Source organism: Salvelinus fontinalis, chromosome 5 (assembly GCF_029448725.1).
Source record: "Salvelinus fontinalis isolate EN_2023a chromosome 5, ASM2944872v1, whole genome shotgun sequence".
Classification (NCBI taxonomy): domain Eukaryota; kingdom Metazoa; phylum Chordata; class Actinopteri; order Salmoniformes; family Salmonidae; genus Salvelinus; species Salvelinus fontinalis.
Genome location: NC_074669.1, coordinates 32,945,592 through 32,969,457, shown reverse-complemented (window position 1 = coordinate 32,969,457; position 23,866 = coordinate 32,945,592). Strand labels below are relative to the sequence as shown.

The window sequence follows — 23,866 nt, the reverse complement described above, 5'->3', positions numbered from 1 at the left end:
TCCCTAACTTTACATCTTTCCCCCACTGTGGTATAACTTGTGCCTCCAGGATTGAGTCACCTCCTTATCATTTCGAAGGGAGCTTTGATTCACGACTAGTCCATTACGGCTTCCTGAATCCAACATGACTTTCCGCTGGCTCACTGCATTAGTGGTCCACATTGGGATGTTCCGGTGCACTCTTATGCTATTCAGGTTGAGGTGGCACATTGCTTTTTCCAGAAAACCATGTCACCCATCCTGTCTGTCTGCCATGGAGGTGCTGTATGTTAACTTGGTGACATTATGGAGTATGTGTAGAATGCAACCACACATGATGACAAGCACATAAGGCAGATGTTCACTACAATGAACCAAGACAACCTGACACTCATTGACATGAAATGCCGTCAACTTACGAGGCCTTCACATAATATGGTAGGAATTGCACCCCTCCAATGTCAATGCCTATCCTGAATCTCCCAGAACTGTTCTCGATAGGCCCACTCCACAATAATTCCTCCCCTCTGGCAGTTACTAATGAGAGAGACACCATGGAACTGGACTGCCAAAGGTCAGGAGGCCATTCTACCCTGACTAAATTACAAGAGTAGGGCCTTATTAAATAACAAAATCCTTCAACCCACTGGGCACACCCTTGCTGAGTCAATGTCGTTTCCACATCATTTCAATGAAATGAACGTTGAACCTACGTGGAATACACGTTGAATTGACGTCTATGCCCAGTGGGAAGGAACCTTGAATCCCAAAAAATCTCATTCCGATGTCTGAACCAACTTGATTTCCTTATAGCAGATGACCATAGCCACAACATCCTAAAACATGTGTAACTGTCTGTATTCTTGTCAGGCAGGACCATACAGCAGTGAATGAGAGCAAATCTGACTTGGAATGTTGTGTCTGTGGGGTGACATGCCTATGCATTAAGATACCCTAATGCTGTTTGTTTGTGTATGTAGGTTACATTAGCTTTTGGTGTCCATCCCCCCTCCAGCCAGGCATTATTCTGCACTTTTTGAATTTAGGGGTTGTGGCACAATATCTATACATTTAACCACTTTTGCAGTAAAATATGTTTACACAACTATCCATGTCATAAATGGGAGACATTAGGGATGTGAAAAAACATGGTCGTGTTTTGTTTTACTTCGGGTAGGGGTATCTAAACAAATTGTGGACCTTGCCACTAGCCTATGAAGACTTGCTCATCAGGACCAGGTTTTGGTTTGAAGAGTACACTGCACACTGCAGTCTCAGACAATACGATCTTTCTCTCACTTTCCTTCTGTCATTCTCTCTCTCTTTCTCATGTTTACTCCCCCCCCTCCTCCTCTTCTCTCTGTAGGATCTTCCCAGAGTCCCTGCGTTGGCTCCTGGCCACCCAGCACTACGGCTGCTCTAAAGCCATGATGCTCCGCATCGCCAGGAAGAACCAGGTCGACATGACAACTGAACTCAGTGGTATTCTAGCAGGTGAGGAAGATGGAGAGACAGAGAAATGTAGAGAGACATTGAAAAAGAAGAGAGATGGAGAGGGGATAGATGGAGAGATAGAGACGTGGTAGGTGATGATACACAGATGGGAGAGGTGGAGAGAAAGAGGGGATATGGAGAAGTAGAGAGAAAGAGGAGAGATGAAGAGGCAGGAGAAACCCTGAGTTAAACAGAACCACACTTTATTTCATCAGTCTACAAACACCTCTGGTTTGTAGCTGGCCATGCAGAATATACAGTTGAAGTCGGAAGTTAACATACACTTAGGTTTGAGTCAATAAAACTTGTTTTTCAACCACTCCACAAACTTCTTGTTAACAAACTATAGTTTTGGCATGTCTGTTAGGACATCTACTTTGTGCATGACACAAGTCATTTTTCCAACAATTGTTTACAGACAGATTATTTCACTTATAGTTCACTGTATCACAATTCCAGTGGGTCAGAAGTTTAAATACACTAAGTTGACTGTGCCTTTAAACAGCTTGGAAAATTCCAGAAAATGATGTCATGTTTTTAGAAGCTTCTGATACGCTAATTGACATAATTTGAGTCAATTGGAGGTGTACCTGTGGATGTATTTCAAGGCCTACCTTCAAACTCAGTGTAAGGGCTGTCTCTCTCCTCATCCTCGGACGAGGAGAGGAGAGAAGGATCTTCAGACCAAAACGCAGCATTTGGGAAATAAGCCATCACTTTATTTATACACGATGGCAACACGAAACAAAACAAAACACTTTCAAAAATACAAAACAAGAAAACGACGTAGACGACTGTAACGGCGATCCTCCTCCTCTCCATCTTCGGAAAAGGAGGAGTATTGAGGGAACCAAGGCGCAGCGAAGTTTGAACACATATTTATTAAACAAGACGAAAAACGAACACGAACTATACTTGAAATGATACAAAATAACAAACGACGTAGACTGACCTAAACATGAGAACTTACATAGACACGAAGAACGCACGAATAGGAAACAGACTACATAAACCGAACAAACCGTATACAGTTCCGTATGGTGCAAACATAACACAAACACGGAAGACAACCACCCACAACGAACACTGTGAAAACGCCTACCTAAATATGACTCTTAATTAGAGGAACGCCAAACACCTGCCTCTAATTAAGAGCCATACCAGGCAACCCAATAAACCAACACAGAAACAGAAAACATAGAATGCCCACCCAAACTCACGTCCTGACCAACTAACACATAAAACTAACAGAAAACAGGTCAGGAACATGACATAACCCCCCCCTCAAGGTGCGAACTCCGGGCGCACCAGCAGAAAGTCTAGGGGAGGGTCTGGGTGGGCATCTGACCACGGTGGTGGCTCAGGCTCTGGACGAAGTCCCCACCCCACCATAGTCAATCCCAGCTTACGTTTACCCCTTATCATGACCACTTTATTTCCCCCACCTAATTTAAGGGGCAACACCAAGATAAAGTACAGCTCCGGGACAAGGTAGCTCAGGATAAAGAGGTAGCTTAGGATAGAGGGGCAACTCCGGACTGAAGGGCAGCTCCGGACAGAGAGACAGCTCTGGATAAAGAGGTAGCTTAGGATAAAGAGGTAGCTTAGGATAGAGGGGCAACTCCGGACTGAAGGGCAGCTCCGGACAGAGAGACAGCTCTGGACTGAGGGGCAGTTCTGGATTACTAGCCGCTTCTGGCTGAGGGGCAGCTCATGGCTGACTGACGGCTCTGGACGCTCATGGCAGGCTGACGGCTCTGGACGCTCATGGCAGGCTGACGGCTCTGGCCGCTCATGGCTCGCTGACGGCTCTGGCAGATCCTGTCTGGCTGGCGGCTCTGGCAGATCCTGTCTGGTTGGCGGCTCTGGCAGATCCTGTCTGGTTGGCGGCTCTGGCAGATCCTGTCTGGTTGGCGGCTCTGGCAGATCCTGTCTGGTTGGCGGCTCTGGCAGATCCTGTCTGACGGACGGCTCTAGCGGCTCCTGTCTGGCGGGCGGCTCTAGCGGCTCCTGTCTGGCGGACGGCTCTGTAGGCTCATGGCAGACGGGCGGCTTTGCAGGCTCATGGCAGACGGGCGGCTTTGCAGGCTCATTGCAGACGGGCGGCTTTGCAGGCTCATTGCAGACGGATGGCTCAGACGGCGCTGGGGAGACGGATGGCTCAGATGGCGCTGGGGAGACAGATGGCTCAGATGGCGCTGGGGAGACGGATGGCTCAGATGGCGCTGGGGAGACGGATGGCTCAGATGGCGCTGGGGAGACGGATGGCTCTGGCCGGATAAGGCGCACTGTAGACCTGGTGCGTGGTGCCGGAACTGGAGGCACCGGGCTAAGGACACGCACCTTCATGCTAGTGCGGGGAGCAGGGACAGGGCACACTGGACTCTCAAAGCGTACTCTATACCTGGTGCGTGGTACCGGCACTGGTGGCACCGGGCTGAGGGCAAGCACATCAGGATTAGTACGGGGAGAAGAAACAGTGTGTACAGGGCTCTGGAGACGCACAGGTGGCTTAGTGCGTGGTGCCGGAACTGGAGGCACCGAACTGGATACACGCACTACAGGGAGAGTGCGTGGAGGAGGAACAGGGCTCTGGAAACGCACTGGTAGCCTAGTGCGTAGTGTAGGCACTGTAGGTACTAGGCTGGGGCGGGGAGGTGGCACCGGAAATACCGGACCGTGCAGGCATACTGGCTCTCTTGAGCATTGAGCCTGCCCAACCTTACCTGGTTGAATGCTCCCGGTCGCCCGACCAGTGCGGGGAGGTGGAATAACCTGCACCGGGCTATGTAGGCGAACCGGGGAAACCATGCGTAAGGCAGGTGCCATGTATGCCGGCCCGAGGAGACGCACTGGAGACCAGACGCGTTGAGCCGGCCTCATGACACCTGGCTCAATGCCCAATCTAGCCCTACCAGTGCGGGGAGGTGGAATAACCCGCACCGGGCTATGCACACGTACAGGAGACACCCTGCGCTCTACTGCGTAACATGGTGTCTGCCCGTACTCCCGCTCTCCACGGTTAGCCTGAGAAGTGGGCGCAGGTCTCTTACCTGCCCTTGGCCCACTACCTCTTAGCCCCCCCCAAGAAATTTTTGGGTGTTACTCACGGGCTTTTCGGGCTTCCGTGCAAGATGAGTCCCCTCATAACGCCTGTTCCTCTCTCTCTTCTCCTCCGCTCTCCGAACTGCCTCCAGCTGTTCCCATGGACGGTGATTCACTTTAGCCCATGGTCCTTCTCCGTTAAATACCTGCTCCCAACGCCACAAGCCCTGTAAACTCTCCCGTTGCTCGACATTACGCTGCTTGGTTCTGGAGATTTGGTGGGTGGTTCTGTAACAGCAGTCCTCCTCCTCTTCATCAGATGAGGAGGAGTAGTGATCGAACCAAGGCGCAGCGAAGTTTGAACACATATTTATTAAACAAGACGAAAAACGAACACGAACTATACTTGAAATGATACAAAATAACAAACGACGTAGACTGACCTAAACATGAGAACTTACATAGACACGAAGAACGCACGAATAGGAAACAGACTACATAAACCGAACAAACCGTATACAGTTCCGTATGGTGCAAACATAACACAAACACGGAAGACAACCACCCACAACGAACACTGTGAAAACGCCTACCTAAATATGACTCTTAATTAGAGGAACGCCAAACACCTGCCTCTAATTAAGAGCCATACCAGGCAACCCAATAAACCAACACAGAAACAGAAAACATAGAATGCCCACCCAAACTCACGTCCTGACCAACTAACACATAAAACTAACAGAAAACAGGTCAGGAACATGACAACGACAAAACCTGAACATGAACTTACTGAACTGAAACGTAAAACTCACGGACAGGAAACAGACTACATCGAAACGAAACGAACAGCCAAACAGTCCCGTATGGTAAATCCATGCAACGACACAGGAGACAATCACCCACAAACAAACAGTGAGAACACCCTACCTAAATATGACTCTTAATTAGAGGAGAACGCAAAACACCAGCTTCTAATTAAGAGCCATACCAGGCAACCACAACCAACATAGAAACAGATAACATAGACTGCCCACCCAAAACACATGCCCTGACCATAAACACATAAAAAACAACATAAAACAGGTCAGGACTGTTACACTCAGTGCCTCTTTGCTTGACATCATGGGAAAATCAAAATAAATCAGCCACGACCTCAGAACCAAACAATTGGAGACCTCCACTGGTTCATCCTTGGGAGCAATTTCCAAACGCCTGAAGGTACCACGTTCATCTGTACAAACAATAGTATGCACGTATAAACACCATGGGACCACGCAGCCATCATACTGCCCAGGAAAGAGACGCGTTCTGTTTCCATGAACGTACTTTGGTGCGAAAAGTGCAAATCAATCCCAGAACAACAGCAAAGGACCTTGTGAAGATGCTGGAGGAAACAGGTACAAAAGTATCTATAGCCACAGTAAAACGAGTCCTATATTGACATAACCTGAAAGGCCGCTCAGCAAGGAAGAAGCCACTGCTCCAAAACTGCCATAAAAAAGCCAGACTAAGGTTTGCAACTGTACATGGGGACAAAGATCGTACTCTTTGGAGAAGTGTCCTCTGGTCTGATGAAACAAAAATAGAACTGTTTGGCCATAATGACCATCGTTTTGTTTGGAGGGAAAAGGGGGAAGCTTGCAAGCCGAAGAACATCATCCCAACCGTGAAGCACGGGGGTGGCAGCATCATGTTGTGGGGGTGCTTTGCTGCAGGAGGGACTGGTGCACTTCACAAAATAGATGGCGTCATGAGGGAAGAAAATGATGTGGATATATTGAAGCAACATCTCAAGACATCAGTCAGGAAGTTAAAGCTTGGTCGCAAATGGATCTTCCAAATGGACAATGACCCCAAACATACTTCCAAAGTTGTGGCAAAATGGCTTAAGGACAACAAAGTCGAGTTATTGGAGTGGCCATCAAAAAGCCCTGACCTCAATCCCATAGAAAATCTGTGGGCAGAACTGAAAAAGCGTGTGCGAGCAAGGAGGCCTACAAACCTGACTCAGTTACACCAGCTCTGTCAGGAGGAATGGGCCAAAATTCACCCAACTTATTGTGGGAAGCTTGTGGATGGCTAGCCGAAACGTTTGACCCAAGTTAAACAATTTAAAGGCAATGCTACCAAATACTAATTTAGTGTATGTAAACTTCTGACCCACTGGGAATGTGATGAAAGAAATAAAAGCTGAAATAAATCATTCTCTCTACTATTATTCTGACATTTCACATTCTTAAAATAAAGTGGTGATCCTAATTGAACTAAGACAGGGAATTTTTACTAGGATTAAATGTCAGGAATTGTGAAGAACTGAGTTTAAATGTATTGGCTAAGGTGTATGTAAACTTCCGACTTCAACCGTACGTATGTGATGTCACATGTAGACTCACAATAACACATTGTCAATTGCATTTGCACGGATTGTATTGTTGTTAGACACAACATGTAGCAGCAGGTCTCTGATTTCAGTTATGAAATGTGTATGCAATGGATTCAGTCAGTCAGACACAGTGACACACACGGACTATGCACGTACACGTTCATTTTAACATGTGCAACTGCAGGACTCTAGTTACATTTGATGAAATATCTGCACAGCTTAATCCCAGACACACACACAGATATAAAATATGAGAAAATATTTTAAAACTGGGAGCAGATTAATAGGTACTGCTAGATCAATAAAATAAAGTGTTTTATTTCAGATCTCATGCACACACATCCACCCACAGAAGAACATTACTAAAGAGTCTGTGTGGTGTGGATTTCCCAAGGTGCTGGCTCAGTGTGTGTGTGTGTGTGTGTGTGTGTGTGTGTGTGTGTGTGTGTGTGTGTGTGTGTGTGTGTGTGTGTGTGTGTGTGTGTGTGTGTGTGTGTGTGTGTGTGTGTGTGTGTGTGTGTGTGTGTGTGTGTGTGTGTGTGTGTGTGTGTGTGTGTGTGTGTTGTTTCCCTGCCAGCGGGAAGGTCTTACAGTGTGTGTTGTGTCTCACCGCCAGAACTGGAACATGAGCTGCATAAGAAGCCAAAGAGGACCTGCATCATCAAGATGACCAGCACCAGAAACTTTTGGAAGAACATCGTGGTGCTCTGTGTCAACTCGTAAGTCTCTCTCTCTCTGTGTATGTGCAGCTCAGTAAAATCAAGTCAAATCTTGTTTTTCTTGGCAAACAATTGGTGTAGACCAGGTATTCCCATACTGCCATCGGGGGTACGCCAAATAAAATACAAAAAAGTGTCATTTTTTCCCTTCACATTTTCAAACAGCCCATTAATATTTTCCAACAGGGCTATACATTTGAGTGAATTTTTTATCCTCGCTTGAGTAGCCTCGTTTCACTGACAAAAATAAAATGAAACCATCTAGTGTTCAGCGAAATAACAACACAATGTCAAATACAGGTAGCCTAGTCAAATAATTAACATCCAATCACATTAACCGTTACTCTCTCGCGGGAATTCCACTAACGGTCTGTATGTAGCCAAACGTAGCTAATGCTCATGTTGGTATCTGTACTGATGGAGCAAAAGCCATGACAGGGAGACATAGTGGAGGAACCGATGACCCCGATGTTCCTGTTAAGGAACGGATGCCCTTAGCAACCACGTACCTATATGAGAGTGGATTCTCGGCCCTCACTAGCATGAAAACTAAATACAGGCACAGACTGTGTGTGGTGAATGCACCAATTTGTAAGTCGCTCTGGATAAGAGCGTCTGCTAAATGACTTAAATGTAAATGTAAATGTAAATGAAAATGATTTAAGACAGACTCTCTCGAACATAACCCAACATTGCAGAGTTATGTGCATCCTTTCAAGCACACCCTTCTCATTAACCTGTGGTGAGTTATTCACAATTTTCGATGAGCAAATAAGGTTTTATATGTAAGATGGTTAAATAAAGAGCAAAATTATTGATTATAATTATGTTATTATTTGTGCCCTGGTCCTATAAGAGCTCTTTGTCACTTCCCACGAGTTGTGACAAAAACTAACACTCATTCTTATGTTCAATAAATGTATTGTATATGTGTGTGTGTGTGTGTGTGTGTGTTTTTGTGTGTGTGTGTGTGTGCGTGCGTGTTGTTTCAGGCTTACTGTGGCAGGCTTACTATGATGACCCTGGTGTTAGAGGGGGTACGCAGCTGGAGGTTGAATGTTTGAAGGGTTACGGGGAACCACTGGTGTAGGCTAACAGTGAAATGCTTACTTACGGGTCTTTTCCAACAATGCAGAGTTAAAGATAAAAAATAATAAAAATAGTGATATGAGGAATAAATACACAGTACATGATGAATAACAATAACGAGTAAAAATCGTATTAAAAGGCAGAGGGCAATGTGCCAAACAGAACATGAACTACACATGAGCTCGGTTCCCCATGAAGACGAGGCTCCGTACCAGCGTCTTGCTTCTAGTACTGATGGTGTGTGTGTGTGTGTGTAACTGGTAGGATCTGAACCCGGGTCTCCCACTTGGAAAACCAATGTCATAACCCTGAGACCAAGAGGAGGGTGACACTGATTTTAAGTTACTTCATCGCACTAGCGTCAATCCCACTCACCTCCGCTACATGTGTCTCTCTCTCTCTGCTGGTTGACGGGGTACAGTATCCACCACGGTTTTGCTCTTACCAATAATGTGTTTATGTGTGTATCTGCTGGTTGACGGGGTACAGTATCCACCACTGTTTTGCTCTTACCAATAATGTGTTTATGTGTTTATGTGTTTATGTGTGTATCTGTAGATTGACGGGGTACGGTATCCACCACTGTTTTGCCCGCAGTATGATGGACCCAGAGGCCCCTGTGTCGGCCATGTTCAATGCCGACTACTACACCATGGCCGGCATCGCCGTAGCAACCTGCCTGGCGCTGTGCCCGGCCGTGGCGTTCATGGGACGTCGGGGCGGACTCCTCACCTTCATGATCGTCACTGCCCTGGCATCACTGCTGCAGCTGGGCCTGCTCAACTGTGAGTAGAGTACAGACACGTGCTATGCATTTAACACACACACCGACAAACACACACACACACACACACACACACACACACACACACACACACACACACACACACACACACACACACACACACACACACACACACACACACACACACACACACACACACACACACACACACACACACACACCCCTCATCCACAAATAGTTATTTACATGGAAATTACAAAGCAATAACATCTCATTATATTCTGTACCTGTTATACACAAATGACATACTCCAATTATGGACTTATTACAGTGATTCAGAGGAATCACTACTAGAATGCCCTTTTCCAGATCATTGCCTCTGTTGTCGTTATATCAGATCTGTATCGGTCTGAAAAATAATGAGATTTTCTATTGGCTATACTCATTTTCACTGTTTTTCTTCCCCCACCCATGACCTTTCCTTGAATGCAGTGATTGGGAAGTACAGCCTTCGCCATGACACAGGTACAATTTGACTTTATAAAATTCACTCAGACCGATTGAAAAAATATGCCAATCAGGCGCTCTGGGTTGCAGCTCTACAGGCCAGGCTCATGCTCCATCTGTTGATTTTGTGTTGTAGAATCAACAAAACAGTCGTTAAACAAAATGAAAGGCTGGCCAGTACACCAACTGTTTTCCGTGATCAGTTCTCTGTTATGACTAGACCCAGTAAGTGACATTTTTATATTTATGATGTACAGTATGTGTCTCACCTCCTCTCATGTTTCTCATCCTTCTCGTCTGGTTAGTTCTGAGGGACACACTAAACAGGAAGTTCTCGGTGGCGTTCTCCATCATCGGAATGTTCTCCTCTCACGCCGTCAGCACCCTCAGCATCTTCTTCTGCGCTGAGATCACTCCCACCGTCATTAGGTAACACACACACACACACTATGTATGGTCTGACCGCACCCACACCAACAGTTATTGGATTCCTATAACACACTTATTTGGTAAAATGATGTCCCGCCAAGTATGTTTGTGTTAGAATGGCTTACTAGCGCCATCTTGTGGTGTATGTATGTTTCATATAAATGCAATTTGACAGACTATTGTTCTAGAATATCAGCCTGGTTTCGTAGACTAGACATAACAACATAAGTTCGAGACACTCAAGTGAGTATGATATGTTACGTTTGCTATGGTTACATAAGACAGAAGGTTACTTAAGGCAAAAATTATGGTAGAGTGGTTGCATGTTCAAATCTCATCACGGACAACTTTAGCATTTTAGCTAATTAGCAACTTTGCAACTACTTAGCATGTTAGCTAACCCTTCCCCTTGTACCCGGTTCCAGGTTGATAATCTAGATAGTGTCTGAGGTTGATCTTTTTTATGCTGTCTGGTTTCAGTGTTTGGCTAGTCGTTCCTGAAACCTGACTCTCCCTCTTTGTCTCCCTCTCTCCTCAGGGGTGGTGGTCTGGGTTTGGTCCTGGCCAGTGCTGGTTTCGGCATGCTGACGGCCCCTATCATGGAGCTCCACAACCAAAAGGGCTACTTCCTGCACCACATGATCTTAGCCGCCTGCACCCTGCTGTGTATCATCTGCCTGCTACTGCTGCCCGAGCCGCGCAACCAACCCCTGCCAGAGAGCCTCGTGGACGGGGAGAGCTACACCCGCCAGCCCCTGCTCACCCACCGGCCTGGAGAACAGCACCTCCTTCTCACCAAACCTGGGGATAGGGACTTATACTCCCGCGTCCATGATACGCCGCTGCGTCTTACGGCCACCGGCGGCGCCACAGCAGCAGCAGCTACTGCTCTTGCAGCACTGCCTACGTCTTATGCGTACGCTACCGGAGGAGAGGTGATCAGTAATAGTATGGTGGAAATTGGCGTGGGAGAGTCATTGTAGCAGCAAACCCGCACTCCCCCCTGACACACACAGACAGAGGATAGGACAAGACTGTGCTGTGGGGATAGCTTGAGCTGTCCCACTCCTGGTCACTATCATGACTGGTCTGATTCATTCAGTCCTGCTTGTAAGATTCTTCCATGAGGAACTCTTTCCTTTTGAAAACTTTAAAAACCTTCCGTTTGGTTTAATCAAGAAATTATTAAAAATTATTACCATTTGTCTTGTGACACAATCCTTCCACGTCTTGTTTGTGAGAAAGGCATAAATTGAGGTCATGGACATCCAAGATTTGGACAAAACCCCAAAATGAAAAATAAGGCATTACTGTTCAGACACCCCAAGAAGGCATATTTACCAGGAGGTTTAATGGGTGGTAATGTAATGAGGTGATGGATTAGCAGTTAGCCTGTAGAGTAGCGACTATGTCTACATTCTAAATTCCACCATATTCCCTACATAGTGCACTACTTTTGACCAGGGTCTGCATATAGTACACTATATATAGGGAATAGGGTACTATTTCAGACACTCGATATGATTTATTAAGTATTTGAGGGCCTGCAATAGAACAGGATATTCTTGAAACAAACGATGGAGTTATTCACACACCTGTGTATGTCTTTGCAATTAACAGAAACTCATTACAATGACTTACATGTATTAGTGCCCATAGGGTAGTTGTTGCCACGGGTTGGCAGTGTGTCTAATGGGTACCATGGTCCCAGCATGGTTCCATGCTGGGGAGGGATGTCATGGTGTCTGTTGTAAGTTCTAAGCAGAGTGGTGTACTCTAAACACATAGAGAGACACTTATAGAGCAGCAGAGCAGACATGGTATTCAATATTTCATTTGAAATGTCTTTCAACAGTGATGTGTGCTCTATGCATTTCAAATTCTATTAGTGTAACTTTTTTTTGCACTAAAATTCAAAGTTCAATCAAATGTAATCAAATTTGTGTCAGCCAGCTCGTTTGAGGCACAGGTTTTGGGTGAAACTGCTGCACTCTAAATGTAATAAAAGGAGAGGTCAGGCCTATATACTGAAGCCTACTTGATGGGGTTCATTTCTGCCTCCCACCCCCCTGTCAAAAGTCAAACTTGGCACGTTATCCTTAGTAGTAGTATAATCAATGTAAATACATAAGAAAACTGAGTACTGCAGCCCCCATTAAATGTTGGTGAATGACAGCCGGAAACCTAAAGAAACTGTGATGGCTTTGGAAATGAGTTTGGACTTTGAATCTTTTTATTGTGTTTTTATTTCCATATTCTATGGAAAAATCAAAGGCACCGAGTGTTGAGTGGACAATACTAATGTCCAGTTAGTTACTAGTATGTATGCGTCCCAAATAGCAGTCTATTCCTTACATAGGGAATAGAGTGCCATTTGGGATGCAGACTGTCTACTACTACTACTATGAAACATCTCCGTTTCTGAATGGCTTTATCACAATGGTTGTTCAGTTTTAAAAATCCTCTGATTTCAACTGGACAGGTGACTGAAAATAAACTATCAGTGATTCAGTATTTATTTTTTGTCATGTTGCCAAGGGGATTCTTGTTGCTTGACATACCTCTAGTTTAGCTCATTTTCACCTGGTAAATAATGTTAGTTGTATATTGCTGTTTTTAGTACTTGTTTAAACCGCTCTCTCTAGCACAGTTAAATAATGTCTGGCCATGCCATGAATCACAATGTCTAGGGGTTTTGAAATGGTTAGTGTCTAGAATAGATGGAAGTTATAATGCAATAGAGTGATCTAGTTAGAATAGCTGTGGCTGACAGAGTGTTGGTATACAAATGTTATACTCTTACAAATGATTGAATACCAAATGTAAGGTGTGTATTAATGTGCCATCCATTGACAATGCATGGACTATCATACATTTTATGCACTATGCATATCAAATAGTTTTCATAGAACATTTTGTCACACGATACGTATAGATGACCTTAAAAAGGCCAAGTATACTCTATACATTTCTACCATGAACTATATTTGAAGCAAATGGCACATATTTTGACACCTTGTATTGTTTATTTATAAATGTTTTCAGCGATGAAATGTTATGGTAAAATAAATGAATTTCCATGAGTGATCGATTGTCAACCACTAATATTTTCTAAGTGTTTATTTTTTATATATGATGCATTTGCAATATTAAAGCCATAAATGTTGTTTTGATAATAAACTTGTTGATTATGTCAATAAATGAACTACTGAGGTGATAAATGTCTGTAGGCTGAGTTTGTGGGCAGTGGGCACAGAAAATATAGTGTGTCTGCGTGTGTGTGTCTGCAGCCTCTACACAGAGACGCCTCTGGTTAGATCTCACTCATGAGTGCTAAAACAGCAATCGACAGAACATTCCAGACAGGTAATGTTGTTTTTCTTTCCATTGTTTTATTTTGGTACAAAACAATTAAACTAGTAAAAAAAAGGGGGAAAAGGTTAAAACTTGTCAGGGTGAACTTCCATCTCTTTCTTTATCCTATTCTCTACCAGCAGAGACAGGTTGGAGTCAGTCATGGGCAGGGAGTAGCTCACATACACCTGCTTCTTAGTCCTTTTAGCTGAAACAAAGGAGACGGAGGACAGCTGGGTTAGTGATGTTTCAGATGGTGAAAACTGACACCAACAATAGAACATAATACTGGTTAGTAGATTAAGCATCTAGCTTCGGTTATTGTTCTGAATAACATATAGCTATCAACGGAATCACTATATAATTGATGGTTAGACAGATTTGACTGGAAAAACAACGTTGTGGCAGCCTAAAATTGCCATCAGATCATTTTGATGTTAGTAGCCTCGTGTTGGGTAACAATAGAGGCATCAGGGATCAAATATCTAGCTTCCCATTCTTTACTTGGATGAGTTTGAACAAACTAACTCAGCAAATGCCAAAATCTAGAAATTCCTGACATACACAGACTGTGCTTGTGTGTATTTATGTGTGAGTGTATATGAATTGGTGGTTTGTTGTGCCCCACAATGAAATTGAGGGGAACTATCGATCTGTCTGTCTCCGTTCGTACATCCGTTAGTATGTACACGTTAGTACATATGTAAGACACACGCAATCTCAGACACCACTGGCCTGATACTGATAAAACGTGGGTGAATGATGCGTCTTGCCATAGAGATCCGGCATTTACAAAATGACACCGAAGGGGGGTTATAGTAATCAACTGAAAACTTATAGTAATCAACTGAAAACTTTGAACAAGCATATCTTGTCGCGTTTGACCTACAGACATGAAATCTTGTACATACTGATGCAGCAAAATATATTGATAGCCTTGCATTTTTCTTTAAAAATTCCCTACTTCGAAAATAAATGTTTTCTCATTTTCAACATTGATAAACCAATTGGAATTTTGTAAATTTAAAGGGATACTTCGAGATTTGGAGTGGTTGATGTGGAGTGGTTGAAAAATGAGTTTTAATGACTCCAACCTAAGTGTATGTAAACCTCCGACCTCAACTGTACATACTTCAACTGTACATACATACATATATGTATGTACAGTTGAATATATATGTATATATATATATATATATATATATATATATATATATATATATACATATATGTATGTACAGTTGAATATATATGTATATATATATATATATGTATATATATATATATATATATATATATATATATACACACACACATATGTGTATATACATATATGTGTGTATATATATACACACACGCATATATACACACACAAATCGGTATCTGTTTTTTTTGGTCCTCCACTAATCGGTATCTGCATTGAAAAATCATAATCTGTTGACCTCAAGTTAAGTTGCCAAAATTCCACGTGCGTCCACTTAAATCAGTACATTCATATCAACCTAACCATTACGAACATTTTATTTGATAAAATAAGCCTCACCTAGCAAAGTTGCTATAACATTTTTGTTGTTGACCAAATTCGACACAAATTGACCTCCATACATAAATTCGTGGCAGAGTAAAACCTCTTGCGCCCTGATACAGCCAATACTCATGAGAGAGGTATGATATTGACAGGATGAAAGGGTGCTTACTCAATCTCTGCGCCAGTGAATTTGGAGTGGTGTCCGATGGGTCCCCCAGGATTAACGTAGAGAGCGGCATCGAATCCTGAATATATATATATATATATATATAAATAAACAGATACGTAGGTTAGCTAAATTACAAATAGGACATAGCACCATCAGCCGTTAGGATAACGTTATAGTAGCGTAGCTAGCTAACAACATTGCACGGTGAAGCTAGCTAACAATCCATCTCGGTTAGCTAGTCTGCTTTAAAACAATATATTTACAGTAGACTACTCACAAATTTACTTTCCATTGAAACAGCCAAGTTGGACAAGACGGGGTTCGAGCCCACCCAAAGGAAAAATCCTCCATTGAGTTTTATGACGTGAAAGTGAACCGTTTGCTCCAGGATCTTCTCGGAGAAATCGTGGACTGTAATGGCATCGCCTACGGCTCCACTTTCTGCTATGTTCATATTGAATATATGTTTGTATGAAGATAAGTACAACGAAACCAGACCATTATTCAAACATTTCAACCAAATCATGTGCGTCCATAAACAACGAGTCACTTCCTTGTTTTCTTCGTCGTTGGTATTATTCTTAGGTTGGGTTTATCGGTGGTTGGCATCCAACGTTATGGTGCAATACCGCCACATACTGTCGTGGAGTGTGGGCCAGAGACAGGGAGAAACTAAATAACAATATATTTGAGACTATATCTAATGATGTTCTACTCAATATACTCTTTAAACTAATTTCCTGTATCCCCTTCTCCCTCATACTAGATCTCAGCCTATCTCTTTCCCTCTGATACTGCACACACTGTAGCAATACATGCTCCACGGTCTGTTTCCTAGCAATAATCACACTTTCCTGTTGGAAGCTTTTCTATCACATTTAAGGACTTATTCAACAGGTTGTGTTCCACCCTTAATCTTGTAAAAATAGCTTCCTCTCTTCTGTCTCTTCCTGCCGTCCTCCCCTCCCCGACTTTCCTCTGTACTTGAAATAAATGCCTGCTCTTAGTATCTCTATTCCACTGCTCCTGCCATCTCTGCACCAGCACTGTCCATATCAGGCTTTTTGCCCCTGCCTTGCTCATTAAAACTAAAACATTAACATCCACCCTTCTAAGTGCTTGTTTAGCCAGTACATCAACTGCCTCGTTCCCCTCCACCTCCACATGGGCTGGGACCCAAGTAAATCTTATCTGTATGCCCATCTGTCTAATCCTGCCAGGGGTTTGTAGCACCTCATAAAGCAGGTCCTGTTTGCTACGTAACCTAAAGGACCAGAGACTCATTAACACTGCGCATGAATCAGAGCAAATAACTACTGTGTCTGGCTTGACTTCCTCCACCCACTACAAGGCCAACAGCAATCTGCAATGGCATATCCCCCATCTCCACCTGTGGTGCAGCCACTGGGGACGCCCGAAATGCCCCACTACATATTCTGAGTCCTTGCCCCTGTATGACATCTAGCCTTTCCAATGATGTCCGGGCTGCCGAACCATACGGTATACTGCCATAGTCTATTACAGATCTGATCAATGCAACGTACATGGTCCTCAATGAGGAACGGCCAGCCCCCCCACTCCTTCCCCGTCAGACAGTGGATCACATTTAGCACCTTACACTTTCCCACAACTCTCTCAATGTGTTCTGCCCAGGTCAGTCTAGTGTCAAAGTATACCCCAAGGAACCTGAAGGCCCCCACCCTCTCCAAGTTTCTCACATATAAACTCAGGCATACCTCATCATCCACCTTCCTCCAGGTAAAGAACACTGTCTGAGTTCTCTACAGAGAACCTGAATCCCCACATTAATGCCCACCGCTCTACCTCATCAATTGCTTCCTGTACCTTCCTGACTATGTATGGCACATTTCTTCCCCTCTTCCATAAAGCCCCATCATCTGCAAATAACAACCTCTCAATATCTGGCTGTACCTGAGAGTTAACATCATTGACCATGACTGAGAACAACAGAGGACTAATCACGCTCCCCTGTGGTGTACCATTTTCTACTTTTTTTGGTATCGTAGCATTCACACATTTTGTTTGTGCATGCCACAACCCTACTGTGCGTTAGTGTGTGATCGATCACGTTACATTTGTGATACAAAAATAAAAAGGAAGAAAATAATATATCTAATAATTGCACCACCAACCAACCCTACACAGATATACCACTATTTCATAGACATCTGAAAACCATCTATTAACTCTCCTGCAGTAAAATCTCATACACCCAGGTACTTCTCTGCAGCTGGCACCCACACTCATTAAAATCCCACTACCCCATTCCACTACTACTTTCACCCTATCTGCTCCTGCACCATACCAATGGCCTGCCTGGGACACTACCACTCAACACACCCTGTAACTTTTAACTCAATTCTTGTATACCCAAATACGTCTCTGCAGCTGCCACCACAACATCTATTTAATGTGATTTACGATACATTTCTGCGGTACAGTTGTTAACCATTGCTATCAGTGGTGCCTGCTGAGGGGAGGATGGCTCATAATAATGTCTGGAATGGAGTAAAATGGATGGACCGGAGTGAATGGAATGGTATCAAACACATGAAAACCATTGTTATGAGCCGTTCTCCCCTCAGCAGCCTCCACTGATTGCTATGAACGCTAAGAAGCCAACCTTACTGAAGCATATGTAACAGGTAAGAAATACGGTTTTGTAGGGTTTTTCTCAGATCAGCCTTGGGAGGTTGAGCAACAAACAGAAATGTGTCTCTGTTGGCCAACACATTTAACCTCACCACAGTACTTAGTAGTAGTGGAACCTTTCCTAATAGTATATGGTGACAAGTTACAAATAACTCACTATATGCAGCCCCTCACTATAGCTTGAATACAACCAATGAAACCATAGCAAAGAATGTAGCAGTCTTACAGCATTTATATCATCCCAATAACAAACGAACAAATAAAAATAAAGAATGACACCCATTACTGTGTTCATCGAGTCTATATGAGGGCTGGAAGGGACTAAAATAATAGAAGTAGTCTGCGGTAATATTATTGTCCTCTGAATGGCTAATTAGGCCTAAATGTTCATCATTAACAGCGTCTATTCTTATGTCAAACTTCCACGGGAATCTTTTATAACTAAATCACTTCAACTCACGGCTCTCTTCTGGTTTCGGTAACAATTCTTTGATGTCAAGTCGCTAGCGGACTAATACAATATGACACTGGTTACACAAGATGGAGATTTAAAGAGAGAGAGAAAGAGAAATAACACTTGGATACATTTGTAACTAAGCTTAGTTTATCCCTAATAACTTGCCCTGAATTGCCGCTATTATGGGTAAGAAGTAATGCATGTATTTACGTGTTGAAGGCCTTCATCGGATATCTCTGTTGGGCCCTTCGTGGGCCGGGTTACGCTTGGTGATAAGGGTTCGACGGAGGCCTTGTTCTTTAGATGGCCCTCTCCTTCGTTCTCGGGTGTAAGTCTCTGATTGTCCTCAAGATGTCACACTGTCCTTCTTAGTTGTCTGTTTACTTGCACTCATTCTGGAAGAGTGGTCTCCTGAGGACGGCTAATCAGCCGTGTCGATGATCCCAGAGTGGTGATGAAAGTCGTGTAGACAAACGATGATTTGAAGAGAATAACCAGATGGCCCTGCTTAAATTCACCTTCTTAGATACAGTACAGCTACTCAACCATAGCATTGATTGTTAAGAGGTTCCTTTGTCTTCGTCAACCTTGTGTTGCATTTCGGGGTTGTGACTAATCATAGACCTCAGCTGCAGCTTGTGGCCCTTCTAGTCTGATATGTTAATTCTTAACTAAAAAGGGGGCATTTACGTCACACTGACATGCTCTCTTGGTTCCCTGAGGCGTGTCTAGTTACGAGGCAAGGTATCACAATTTACTATGGTCTCGTCAGAGAACTAAAATCACAGTCTTATCACCAGAAAAACATTCTCTTTATCCTGGATATTATGTAAACATGATATACACATTGCGAAAACCCTTCAAGTTACAATGTTTCTGTTATAACTTAACTTTAATTGACCTCACAAAATAGACAATAATCTTTCACATTCCATTTCTCATAATTACCAACATTCGGAGGATGAAATATATTGTCCCGACGTCCATTGTTTGATGTTGACGTTCTTGGGCAGTAAACTCTTCATAAGACACACAGACATTCCGATCACCCAAACTAGGCACCAAAAGGAATCGTCTGCTGCCTATGGTTTATGATCGAGTGAGGTGTCATAAAACCCCCACATCCACCCCCCATTGTGTTCCTGAAAAGCTAGGACTGGGGGTGTGGCAATTTTCACATGGGTGCTGTCATGCCAAAATCCTAAATTTAGAACTATTTTCAATCTATAGATATTCTCCAGTTCAACAGCCGGCAGCGTCAGTAAAAATACACCCTCTGTGTGTGTACTCTGCAGTTGGTTATAAGGATTCCTAGATTATCGCGGAGAACGATTCCCGTGAGTACATCCGCTGGGTTGGTTTTGACGAGGGCGCAGTGTCAGGATCAGCCAAAGAAACTCCATCCTACAAAAACGCTTAATTAGAGATATTGTTGGATTATTTCAGTGGTTTGGTTTTTGTAAACGAAAATGTTATGACACAACAAATGTTGCTGATTTCCCTATTTCGAACGTATATCTTGTAGCTGGGAAGAGAAGGTAAGGTGCAACTTATTGATCTCCTTGAAGGGATCAGCTGAGGATACTTAAGAATTTTCTTAGTACCTCTGTTTCTATCTATTCGGTGCTGGCTTGCACCCCCTCTATTCCCATGGGGAGGAGTGTACAACTTTATTTGGTTCCTGTGGACCCACTTGAATGTGTTGATTTGTCGACCTTTGCTGATTCTGATTTGATAAGCTACAGGTGACAGTTTCACCAAAATCTCATGTGGCCCCGTCCAGTGGGGCAGGAACTTTGTCGTGACGCCCACGGGTTTGGTGTATATCATTTGTTGGCCCGTCATCTAGAATGGTGTTATTCCCGTAGACCTGTTGCCTGTGACTCTGATCGCCATCAGTACCAGTGGGAGTTTGACATCCTAATCTTTGTGGTTGGCTGCCACGTATTTCCTCAGGATTCCGATGATTGTCTGGGTGCTCCTTTCTACCCTGCCCGGAGCTCCTAGGGTGGTACACGATGTGGAGGTTAACTCTGACTCCCAGGAGCCGCCACAGTTTGGTCATTACAGCTTCCGAAAAGTGGATTCCTCTGTCGCTGTCCACAGTTTCTCCTGGCAGGCCGAAACGACTGAAAATGTGGTTTCCGCTGTGTCATTGGTTGCGGGCAGGCACTCCACCCACTTGGTGAATGCGCAAGTCACTGCGAGGAGATACTATTTGCCTCTTGCCGACCTAGCAAATGGGCCAAACCAGTCGATCTGGATCGAGCTCCAGTGGTAAGACGCAATGATGCTCTGTGAAGTGGCTTGGAGGATTGAAACTGGCAGTAAACTAGACACCCCTTCACAGATTGTGCCACGTCTTGTTCCATGTGAGGCCAGTGGGCCACCTGTCGCAATATTTCACATGTAGCCTTGACCCCCCTATGGCCTCCACATGGCTCATTTTGGGCATGAGCTGTCAATATCCCCCTCTGTGTTTTAGGAACCACCCACCTTTGTGTGGCGTTGGTTTCTGAAACATAAACCAGGAGGTAATCTACAAGTGTGAGGTGCTGTTTAGTTCCGTACAGCGAATGCAAGTCGTGTGAGCCTGCCAAAGCCAGTTCGGACATTGGGTGATTGACAGGATCAGACAAGAAAGCAATCAAAGTGGCGAGGGACTCATCTTGGTGTTGCATTGCTACCAGTTCACCTTTCAGGAATGAATGAGTTAGCAACACATTATGTTTGTGCGAAGATGTTTCCCACGGTGCTACATGGCTACGCGTTACCGCAGACATCATGGGCACCTCGGTGATCATTGCGTCTCGAGCATCGAACATCCAAGGGGTGCAGTGAATTGCACCAGATTTCGCCGTGCTGTCGGCATGGTCGTTGGCAAGTTTGTTACGACCAGGTGATTTGGAGTGTCCCTTGACTTTCTTCCAATACACCTCTATGTCGTGTTTGGTTATGAGGTCATCACAAGCTAGAATTAGCTCTGTGTTTTTCACTTCTTTGCCTCTTGAAGTAGTCATGTGCTTTTGTTTCCAAAACACCAAGTGGCATAAGAAGGTGAGTCTGGCGTAGTTTAAGTCGGTGCAGATTTCTAGTGATGAAAATCGTGTTTCACCGCCGTTTGCAGTGTGATAATTATGCCAGCAACTTCTGCGAACAAGCTGGTCTTGTTGCCTAACTGAAATTGAAGAGGTTTGCATGGAATGTCGTTGTGCCATACCAATCCCACACCAGCTTGCAAGTGGTCTAGATGACGGTAAGAACAGCCATCCACAAATGCCATCGGCATGCCAAGACACACATTCTGTTTGAAGTAGTGATGGTTCGAAGGCAACGGCGGAGTTACATTACACAGGGGTGGTGCAAATTCGGTTTCATCGTCATCACACCGCCAAAGCCCCGCCTAAAGACAGGTTATTTGCTTTGCGTAGTTGACTACCACATCATGGCTCTGCAGCATCATAAGCCAAGCCGCTATTCTGCTGTTGTGTACAGAACCTTCACAGATTTGTTGGCTTTTCAGAAAAGTCACCAGCTGGTGACATGTTTCTTTGATCACCTTTTGTCCGCCGACATAACTGGTGAAGTGCTTGACCGCCCAGACTGTTGACAGCAGCACTTTTCCACAGTCTGAGTACTTGTGTTCGGCAGGGTTGAGTGTTTTGCTTGCATAAGCAACCCCATGTCTGTCTTGGTCGTATTGTTGGAACAACCCAGCACTAAGGCAGTGCTCTGAGAAACCGACTTCCAAAAAGAACATCTTGTCTTTGTTGAGGTATACCAGGCAGGGTGCCTCGCAAAGCAGGTTTTTCAAAAAAGTTACAGCTTCGTCGCGAGTGGTATCCCAACCGAACAGCGTGTCTTTCTGAAGAAGATGTGTCAAAGGCTCCGACAAGTCGACATTGTTATCGATCAATTGACGGGAGTAATTACATACTCCCAAGTAACTGCGCACCTCATGAAGGTTTGTAAGTGTTTTAATGTTGCAGACTGCTTGGATTCTATTAGACTGTGGCAGGATGCCCTCAGCACCCATCAGAAGTCCAACGTAGTTTACCTTTGTCCTGCACCATTGTCCTTTCATGATGGCCAATTTAGCTCCTGCTGCCCTGAGTTGGGTAAAATCATGGTCCATCTCGTTGAGGTGATGTGACCAAGTCTCACTCCTTATGAGAACGTCATCCACATAGATTATCATCCCCCTGGTGGCTGCGTCTGGAATTGCCTTATGCAGGAAGATGTTGAACTCTGAGGGGGAGTTCGCATACCTGAACGGGCAACGATTGAACGTGAAGAACTTGTTCAGTATCGAAGTGCTGTATCGAAGAGCCCTCACTGCTGCTCGATCATCCTATTTTTCCAACTTAATTGAGGAAAATAAGAACAATCCCAAATTTATTTTTGATACTGTCGCAAAGGTAACTAAAAAGCAGCATTCCCGAAGAGAGGATGGCTTTCACTTCAGCAGTGATAAATTCATGAACTTCTTTGACGAAAAAGATGCCTCAGAAAGATGAAAAACCATAGAAGCACAAAGAATGCTCCAAGTCAAGGGAGCTCCGGATCAGGCATATGAAGACCCACAATGGAGGGAAACCGCACCAATGCTTTGAGTGTAACAAAGGCTTCACATGTCAGGGACACCTGCCCGAGAACATGAGGTCCCACACAGGAGGGGAGAGCCTATTTAATTGTCCTGTGTGTGAGAAATCCTGGATATCAGCCGTTGCTCTAAAAAACGCCATCAGTTAATTCATACCGGAGAGAAGCCATACATACAGCTGCAAGGAATGTGGAAAAAGCTACACTCTGAAGGCAACATTAAAAGAGCACATGAGGAGTCACTCAGGGCAACGAATTCAGTGCCCTATGTGTGAAAAAAAGTCCCCTTTAAATCAGGTCGAAGACAAAACCTAAAAACTCACAATAGAAAGAAACCATATGGGTGCAACGATTGAAGCCAAAGTTTCAGCTGGAAATCAGACTTAATATGGCATATGCACACTCATATGGGAGAGATCATTCAAGTGCCCTCCATGTGAGAAATGCTTTATATCAGACTGTGATTTAAAACACCACCAGCAAATCCACACTGGCGAGATACCATACAGCTACAAAGAATGTGACAAAAACTTCACCCTTCATGGAGGCCTGAAAACGCACATGGAGATACACACAACGTGGAAACTCTACTGTTCTCATGAATGTGGCAAATGCTTCCTCCACAACACTAGACTGACAGACCACATGAGGATCCACACGGGGGCAGCCGTAGAGGTGTGTCGTCTGCGGAAA

The 23,866-nt window shown here is 44.2% G+C and overlaps 2 protein-coding genes across 2 annotated transcripts in view; one reads left to right on the top strand and one right to left on the bottom strand.

The window, feature by feature from the left end:
* The window catches only part of LOC129855483 (solute carrier family 22 member 23), a 37,634-nt gene extending 24,023 nt beyond the window's left edge, over positions 1 to 13,611 (top strand). Inside the window, exons 5-10 of the mRNA XM_055923197.1 lie at positions 1,346 to 1,473; positions 7,518 to 7,620; positions 9,268 to 9,494; positions 9,947 to 9,979; positions 10,267 to 10,390; positions 10,929 to 13,611. Of these exons, the coding sequence (XP_055779172.1) occupies positions 1,346 to 1,473; positions 7,518 to 7,620; positions 9,268 to 9,494; positions 9,947 to 9,979; positions 10,267 to 10,390; positions 10,929 to 11,373 (1,060 nt within the window). The 3' untranslated portion in view covers positions 11,374 to 13,611. The remainder of the gene's footprint in view (positions 1 to 1,345; positions 1,474 to 7,517; positions 7,621 to 9,267; positions 9,495 to 9,946; positions 9,980 to 10,266; positions 10,391 to 10,928) is intronic.
* Positions 13,612 to 13,762: 151 nt separating this feature from the next.
* On the bottom strand, positions 13,763 to 16,025 carry psmg4 (proteasome (prosome, macropain) assembly chaperone 4). The gene is made up of 3 exons (XM_055923198.1): positions 15,719 to 16,025; positions 15,442 to 15,517; positions 13,763 to 13,952 (listed from the first exon to the last, which is right to left on the bottom strand). Exons 1-3 carry the CDS (start codon positions 15,965 to 15,967, stop codon positions 13,831 to 13,833), a joined length of 447 nt encoding a protein of 148 aa, XP_055779173.1. The 5' UTR covers positions 15,968 to 16,025; the 3' UTR covers positions 13,763 to 13,830.
* Between the last annotated feature and the right edge of the window lie 7,841 nt (positions 16,026 to 23,866).